This window comes from Geospiza fortis, unplaced genomic scaffold (genome assembly GCF_000277835.1).
Source record: "Geospiza fortis unplaced genomic scaffold, GeoFor_1.0 scaffold11, whole genome shotgun sequence".
NCBI lineage: Eukaryota > Metazoa > Chordata > Aves > Passeriformes > Thraupidae > Geospiza > Geospiza fortis.
The window spans coordinates 785876-794303 of record NW_005054304.1 but is presented as its reverse complement, the minus strand read 5'-3'; the positions used below and the strand labels follow the sequence as shown (position 1 = coordinate 794303).

General features: G+C 40.2%; 2 protein-coding genes across 3 annotated transcripts; one reads left to right on the top strand and one right to left on the bottom strand.

The window, feature by feature from the left end:
• Positions 1-23: 23 nt before the first annotated feature.
• Positions 24-6283, top strand: ABRAXAS1 (abraxas 1, BRCA1 A complex subunit). 2 transcript variants are annotated; one of them, XM_005418089.2, is made up of 8 exons: positions 24-874; positions 1760-1796; positions 2221-2287; positions 2940-3133; positions 3721-3840; positions 4156-4240; positions 4714-4822; positions 4969-6283. In XM_005418089.2, exons 1-8 carry the CDS (start codon positions 739-741, stop codon positions 5394-5396), a joined length of 1176 nt encoding a protein of 391 aa, XP_005418146.2. In that variant the 5' UTR covers positions 24-738; the 3' UTR covers positions 5397-6283. The 2 variants fall into 2 exon arrangements, with proteins under 2 accessions (XP_005418146.2, XP_030922354.1); XM_031066494.1 differs by having other exon boundaries at positions 831-874; positions 2221-2367.
• MRPS18C (mitochondrial ribosomal protein S18C) lies at positions 6057-8420 on the bottom strand. Its single transcript, XM_014311900.2, has 6 exons — positions 8410-8420; positions 8245-8306; positions 7119-7202; positions 6631-6688; positions 6259-6318; positions 6057-6176 (listed from the first exon to the last, which is right to left on the bottom strand). The coding sequence occupies exons 3-6, from the start codon at positions 7191-7193 to the stop codon at positions 6100-6102; spliced, it is 270 nt and encodes an 89-aa protein (XP_014167375.1). The 5' UTR covers positions 7194-7202; positions 8245-8306; positions 8410-8420; the 3' UTR covers positions 6057-6099.
• Positions 8421-8428: the final 8 nt, after the last annotated feature.

The following is an 8428-nucleotide window of genomic DNA, read 5'->3' as shown; positions in this document are numbered from 1 at the left end:
TCGGGAGCCACCGCAAACCGACCACGACACAGGACTGCCTCGCTGAGGAGTTTTTCCTAACTGCGGGCCAGTATTGAAAAATGAGCGAGAAACCACTCTGTTAAAACTAAAAAATAGAAAAAAGTTCGTTTTGACCGCATTTTTCCTCTCCTGAAGAGAGCACTCACACTTGGTATTAAAGAAAATCAAGATAGAATATGCTGAGTTGGAAGGGACCTACAAGGATCATGTAGTCCAACTTTTGGCGCCGCACAGGACACTCTAAGAATCCCACCACATGCCTGTGAGAGTGCTGTCCAAATGCTTCTGGAAGTCTGCTAGGCTTTGGTGCTGTGATCATTTCCCTTGGGAGCCCGTTCCACTGCTCAAACACCTTCTGGGGGAAACGCCTTTTTCTGATATCCAGCCTAAACCTCCCCCCAACTCAGCTTCATACCGTTCCCTCGGGTCCTGTCACCTTCGACAGAGGGAAGAAATCGGTGTCTGAAGCTCCACTTCTCCTCTTGAGGCAGCTGTAGCTTGCAATGAGGTCTCCCCCCACTCTCCTCCAGGCCGAACAGACTACGTGACCTCAGCCACTCCTGCTCTGGCTTCCCCTCTGGACCCTCCACTATCTTTGCAGCCCTCCCTTGGACACGTTCTAATAGCTTTGTATTTTTCTTACAGTGTGGCACTCAAAACTGCACACAGGACAGGGGGTGAGGCCACACCAGCGCCAAGAGCAAGTGTGTCTGTTCAATGCTACTGTTAATGTGGGGTTTTCTTCTCTCTTCCCCTCTAAAGGAAGGTTTTCTCCTTGGAGATGTGAAAGGTGAAGCCAAGAACAGCATCACAGACTCACAAATGGATGATGTTGAAGTTGTTTATACAATCGGTTAGTGTGTCCACATTTTTCATAGTCTGCTTGGTTTTGGGCAGTAAATCACAGCTTTCAGTTTTGAGGGACAGCAATCTACAGCAAGATCAAAGCTCCAAGATCCTACATGCTTCGCTGATATATAAAAGAAAACAAACAAAAAAACCCAAACCAAAAACACATGGAAGGGTTATTTTGTAACATTTTTACTACTAAAAATATTACAATTTTACTGCAGAAAACGCAGTAATTTAAAAGAAATAATTGTTCATAGTTCCTTGGATGGCTACTCTTTGCCAAATATCTTGTTACATTAAACATAACTTGGGGTTTATACCCTTGTCTTGGCTACATCACAAACTCTCCTGGGCTACAGTTGTCCTGAAAGAGCTTTGTCTATCAGTGGTATGAAGTGTAATGTATTAGCATCTATTACCTCACTTGGAGCTTATAAAATTATGTGTGTGAAGGCTGCAAGCTCTTTAATAATTTCACTAAGCAGATGCCAGATGTATTTTTGGTTATCATCTTGATGTGATTGGTGTTGATGTGCATTGAATTACTCAAGTGAAATCCTTCATACTACATATTTCTCCTTCACTCAGCAGAAGGAGAAAAATACAAAGCACCCAGCTTGATTTTTCAGTTGACATAATAGAAAAGTATACAAAAAATACAGTTTATATAAATGGGTCCCTATACTTTTGACAAAATTAATTAGAATATATTTTAAAAATATTTCCTTTTTTCACCTTATTTAATTTTATGGTAATGCATTCAATTTTAAGAAATTATGTAAAATTATTTCTTGGTCCTTCTATGAGTTTGATGCTGATCACAGCATGCAGAAGAATATACATCTTGAGCTGATGAACCCAGAGTAATGTTACTTTCTCTTTCCAGACATACAGAAGCATATTCCATGCTACCAGTTGTTCAGGTAAGAATCTCAAGGAAACAGATATTGAAAAGTTAAAATTAACCCTAACCTGAACTCTTCAAGTGTTAAACTTACATTGTCTAAGAAAATCACCCAGCTGTAACTATAGTAGCCATATCAACCTCTTGGAATTACAGATGCAAAATGCCTTATACTATTCCTATTTTGGTTCTTTATGTCTTTTTTTTAATGTTTGTCTATGCATATAGAAATAGAGATAAAGCATATTGCACCTTCTGGTGATCTATGATACCATATAAACTACAGAAAAATGTCAACACACTGAAAAAAGCATTCCATACATTCTAACCCTTACCCTTAATAGTATTAATTTTTTTTTTTTAAAGCAAGATGATTCTCAGCATGCTAAAGTTATTTTTCCAGTCTAATTTCTTCCCCTCTAATTGTCCTAATTTTCTTATAGCTTTTATAATTCTGCAGGAGAACTGAATGAACTTGCCCTGAAGAAAATACTATCAGGCTGTAAGAAGGTATTTTATTCTTAAATCTAAACCATACTGAGGAGCTCACTCAAATTTTGGAGGCTGTTCTGGATACCTCTTGCATCAAGGTTTTTTCTTTTCTCATTTTAAACCTTTTATAGTCCCTCATGCTGCTGGCCAAGGCAGCTACATCCTTTTCCTCCATAAAAAAACCAGTTTAGCTTATCTTTGACTAGGATTTGCCTACATATGTGTCACAACTTTATTTTGAATTATTAATTTCTCAAGTGAACACTTCAAGGACCCCAAAGGAATTGCACCAGTTTCCACCTTAAGATCAGTTGAGGTCAGCTCACAAGTGGTTAAGGAGCACTACATCAAAAAGAACTAAATTTTTTTCCACAGAACAAAGTTTTATAAGGGGAAAGTAGAAGCTGAAAAGAAACAGCAAAACAGAAGAAAGCTTGCAGTTTCAGCTTGAACGCAGGCTAAGAAACAGACCAATTCAACACATGGTTTTGAAGGAAAGAAGATGGGAAATAGGCTTAGAAGTTTTAAAGGTTTCAAGTTAACTAATTGCTTGACTATGCACCTACTAGCAAACAATTCAGACATGACTTTGCACTGGATGAAACTTGCTTCAGTGACACACAGGGACATTATGATTCAACAGTAACTGTGAATTTTCTTCTGCCTGCAGAGTGTAATAGGATGGTACAAATTCAGACGTAACACAGACCAGACCATGACATTCCGGGAAAGAGTTCTTCAGAAAAACCTGCAGTCACACCTATCAAATCAGGGGCTTGTATTCCTCCTTTTAACCTCTAGTGTGATGACAGAAAGTTGTTCTACTTACAGATTGGAACATGCTCTGCATCGGCCTCAGGAAGGGTAATGTCTACAACACGTGCTAAAACTTGAAAGTTTCTCTACTTTGTTGCAATTGACTCAGTAACACTGTATATTTTACCTTTGAAACTTACACTTTTAATAAGATTGCTCCTATGTTGACACAGCCCAGTTGAAGGCTTACCCTGGAATTCTATTTTGGGATTGCCCTTTTTATCTATAGTGCCAGCATCACCAAGCAGACACTGTCAGTTTATTTACACACATAAGCTACACCTGATCAAATTGCTTTATGTACAGGACCTCAACCATACATGGTGTTCATGAAAATATTTAAATTGGTGTTAACTTTATCTTCAGAGAGATTCTGCTCACAGGCTAGGCTTAGCAAGTAAATGTTGAATTAGTGTGTGTTGTAGTCAGAAAAGGGGGAATTATGGGCATTGCTCAGCTTCTGGTTGCTCTTGGAGTTTGCCTTTAGCCTCATCTGTACATGATGTAATACATTTAGCAAGGATTAACCATACTGTAACCCTTCCATTGGATCCCAAATGGCCAAAAAAATTTAACTTTCAGTGAAACATCTTTGGATATTAATAGATCATGTTTTCATATTTATGCATTTTAAGACTTTTCCAGAAAGTCCCTTTGGTGGTTACCAACTTGGGAATGGCAGAACAGCAAGGTTACAGAACAGTGTCCGGTTCCTGTGTATCCTCTGGTTTTGTGAGAGCCATGAGACAACACAGGTACAATACATGTCATATTTACTGACAGCTGTAGCTTCCCACTACCATAATTACACTTACTTTTTTATAAAAGCATTTAAGTGCTTTTGCAAATGTTATAGCCATACCTTGTTTCGCTTGACCTGTTTTCTACAATTACTTACCATTCCAGCATACTAGGAAATTAATTCAGTCCCATATTTTGCCAGGAGCTGTCTGTCTCAACACAGGCATCTGGCATTGAAGCACAAAATGCTTCTTTACTCACTAAAGCTCCTACTAAGTAAGCACTGGAATCACTAGCTTGCAATTATGCTGTTCTACTCCTGGTCACAGGTCAGAATTCTTCCATGAAGATGGGTCCCTACAGGAGGTTCATAAGATAAATGAGATGTACGCCACCTTGCAGGAGGAACTGAAGGTAAGCCAGGCAGGCCTGCCTACCTTCATCAGTTCTACAAAACCAAGGCAGCCAAGGGCTACACTTTTTGCACTGCATGAGAAAACAAAGCCATTATCTGAAAGGTGAGCAAATTCTACTTACTGCGCTGCACACTACATTCTCAAAGCTGAGGATTTAAGTTACCATTTGATTATAGTACAATGTTTTATCTTCAAGTCCATGAATAAATTCTCATAAGAGGATTATTTTGAAGGAGTACTCTCTGTAGTTTGTTAGATCTCCTTTGCCTAGATGGGATCAAATAAAACATCTTGCACCTGGTTCAACACAAGGTTTAAGTTATCTGACAGATCCATCTCTAAATCATTACTTAAGCTTTTTACTACTCTATGTCCAACTTAACCATGAGTACCTTCAAGGGTTTTTCAACAATTTTAAAGTCAGCTACTGTGAATACTGTTAGTCTGATCAACACGCTCTTCTCCTTGCAGAAAATATGCATTACAGTAGAAGTCAGTGAACGATCTGTAGAGAAACTCTTAGCAGAGGTGAGCCAATTAAAAGAAGAAATAAAGAGGAAAAAGCAACAAAATTGTTCAGGTAAGTCAACTAAATGTGGTGCAAGCCTTGCCCTTCCAAGTTGACTCAAGTGGCAGAAGCAGAAAACACTTCTGAACCTGAGTCAGCCAAAACAGCAGAGGTGCAAGAGGTTCTGCAACTCTGACTTTGATTTTTTTTTTCCTCAGGAGAAGACAAAAACCACCCAGCAGAGCCAAAGGAGAATGTTCTCCTTTGCCAGGCACTACAAACATTTTTCCCCAATTCCAGACTTCAGACATGCATTGTTTCTTTCAAAGGCCAACAGATATCCAAGAACTGCTGTAACACAGACCATCATATTAATGTCATGGACAAACTGACTCTTATGGTAGAGGAAAGAGACTTCACTGAAGCTGAAACAAGGCATCTAAACAAGCGTAAGGTCAGGGAGACCACATCAGTTTCAAAGTCATTCAAGAAGTCCAGATCATTGCAGCTTCACCAAGAACCACTTCAAGACCAAGAGGACAGTGACCAGGAAAGGAAGCTTACACTGAGTAGCACTGAAACAGATGAGGATGTGTTTGAAAAAAACAGAGATGCAAAGGAATACCCACACTCTCCTACTTTCTGATCTGTCAGATGACTTCATGCCAAAAGCTACTGCTGGTGTATTCCGGTGATGTATCAATCTCTAGCACTGCAAGGATGTATGTAACAGGGCATTTTTGCAGGTTGTTTTGTTTTTTTTTTTTTCCCAGTGCATGAATCCTGTTCAGCATAAAGATAAATCCAAAATGACATTCCATCACTTTGCCTTCCAGAGTTCCATCTGTCTTCTCTCTCTCAGGGTTCAAAGCCTATGCTACAGGATGCTATCAGTGAGATAAGCATGTCATATGGTGCCTCAAAGTGATACAACTTCAAGCTGCTGGTGAAGAAACAGTGCTACCTATCCTCCTGACACAGGGAGCATCAAATGAACACGTTACAGAGTTAGCTGTCTACATGAACTGCCACAATTTAAATACATTAATTTAACCTCAGGAAACCAGTGCTTGTTTACTTCACATCTTACAACCCAGCAAGGGGAAAAACAGCCACCTGAGCTTTAGCAAGACTGGTGAGCAGAGGAAGAGGTCCATAGAGCTGCCAGTTTCTATTATTGCTTTAATCTTCCTTCAGACAATAACTTTCAGAGACTTCATGAAAAAAAATAAAAGAACGACTGACATCCACCCCTCAGTCAACCACACATTATGCTAGCAAACCACATTTCCAGCAAACAAGTACATAAACATGAAAAACAGTTTTATTGTTTATTTCTGTACAGTATATCACTCTGGATACTTGATGTTACATAGCTTGGGGTCTGTGAGAAATTGTGGGTTCTTAAACATAACTGGCATAAATCCTGTTAAAAAAAAAAAGACGGAGGTGTTCTTAGTAGAAAAGTAGTCTTGAGTTAGAAAATTCAAAAGCAAAATCATACTTACCAAATACATGAGCTCTTTTAATGGCTTTTGTAATTTCCTTCTGCTTCTTGTTGCACAAGCCTAAAGAGATGAATTATTTTCAACACCAAACAAGTCATTAGAGCGTGAAAGGCATGTTACTGACAATTCCCTCTAGCTTTGATTAAGTCCTTCTAGAAAAATGCACGTGTGCTTTTACTGTTAAATACAAAATGCATACAATTAAAGGATATTTTAATTCCTTGATGCAGGCTACTAAGTCAGGGAAATACTCTTAAAAATGTATGGAGTTGGGACTGGTTACTCTCAGAAAGACTGCTCATGCACAGTTACTTAGACTCACAAAAATACTATTATTGCCCTGTACATGATTTAATTTAATACTTCACATACCTGTGATATGCCTGCCATAAATGGAGCCAGTATATGGAGAAACAAACTGGGAAAGAAGCTAGTTAAATTAAGAAAAATCAAAGTCAGTTTAAGAACTTCTTTTTTGGAGCTTTATGTTACTACTTGTACTCTATTTTTCATTTTTTCATCTGTTTTTTCAAAATTCAGTTCTACCTGAAGAAAAAAGTACAGCTTGGAGCTAGACAGTATTTTCTATGCTTCCATGTTTTGTGGTAGCTGAGTTGTAACCAAGCACTCTATTTGTTAAACAGCAAAGTTGTCACACATAGTTAGTTGATTAAGCATCTTAGCATGACTACATTATTTGGCCCTTGACCTACACACATTCTTACTCATAAGTTTTAAACACGTCCACATAGGAATAGATTTTTTAACTGTTTTTTTTAATCACTTTGGACTTACTATACACACATTTAAAAACAGTAAACCCATTCCCTTCATCCAAGGACGGCAATTTTAAAACTCACCTGCACATTCTTATAGTCCACATTTATTCCACACAGGACACATCTCTTTGGAGGATCTTTGTAGGGGTTCTCCATTTGTATGGGCTGAAATCAGAGAATGATTAACATCTGTAAGCTTCACAAGAAAATAGAGAACATTTGTTACTTTTAATCCTTTAATCAATATTTGCCTTGAAACCAGAAGAGATATTTAGTGCACCACTGAACTTTTCAATAACTTTATTAACTCACTTCTTGGTACCTCACAACTTCAAAGACTTCTCACAAGTAAACAGCCTTCTATATTTTAGTAACAGTGACACTAGCAACTCTATTAAATCATTCAGAAAGACAGTGCTTACACCTCTACTTGAAGTCAAAATCTGCAGAAGCTGGTAAAAATGTAGTTCTGTGTGAAAACTCACAAGAATCTTTTTTTAAAAAATAATTTCATGGCAAATGGCCTGAGGAAGTTTCCATGTGCTCACACACATTTTAAAGAGAGAGATTTAGAAATATTTCCCAAGGAGCCTCCTTGGGAGGTATTTCTGAATAGCCTCCTCAAGCTTCAGAAGACACCCAGCACCAAATTCTTACAAGATATGAAAGTTGACTTTTCACTTTCATAGTGAAAGAGTCACAGAACAGTCTGTGTTGGAAGGGACCTGTGGAGATCATCCAGTCCAACTCCCTGCCAAGGCAGGGTCACCTGGAGCAGGTGACGCAGGAACACGTCCAGGTGGGGCTGGAATGTCTCCATAGAGAGAGAGAGTCCGTGACCTCAGTGGGCAGGCTGTTCCAGGGCTCTGCTGCCCTCAGTGTAGAGAAGTTTTCCCTCATGCTGAGGTGAAACTTCTTGTGATTTTAGTTACGGCCACTGGTCTTTGTCCTGTCGCTGGCTCCACGCCCGATCTACTGAGATATCAGGTTTAACAGGCTCTCATTAAGATACTGAAATACAGATTCGTGGGGCCTTAACTTGCTGCGCCCGATGAGCTCCCTCTGCGCTGCGCCCCCCACAATGGATTCGGGGTCTGATGAGCCCCGAGCTACACAGCGACCAGAGCAAAGCGTTTCCAGCCACCGCTGTGTCTTGCGGAGGGGGAGCAGTAGGACAGCAGGGCGGGACAGGTCGGGAAAGCCTCACCTGGTCCGAGCGCTCAGGCTGCCCTTCATGCTGCAGGCGGCGCGGTCGCGCCCACAGCTCCGCTGCAAGGGAGAGCGACAAGGTTAGCGACGGCACGGCGCGACAGCCGCACAGGCGAACGCCCCCGCAGCCGCTCGAGACAGAGGGAGACCGGGAGGGACGCACCAAGAACCAGGCGCGGCAG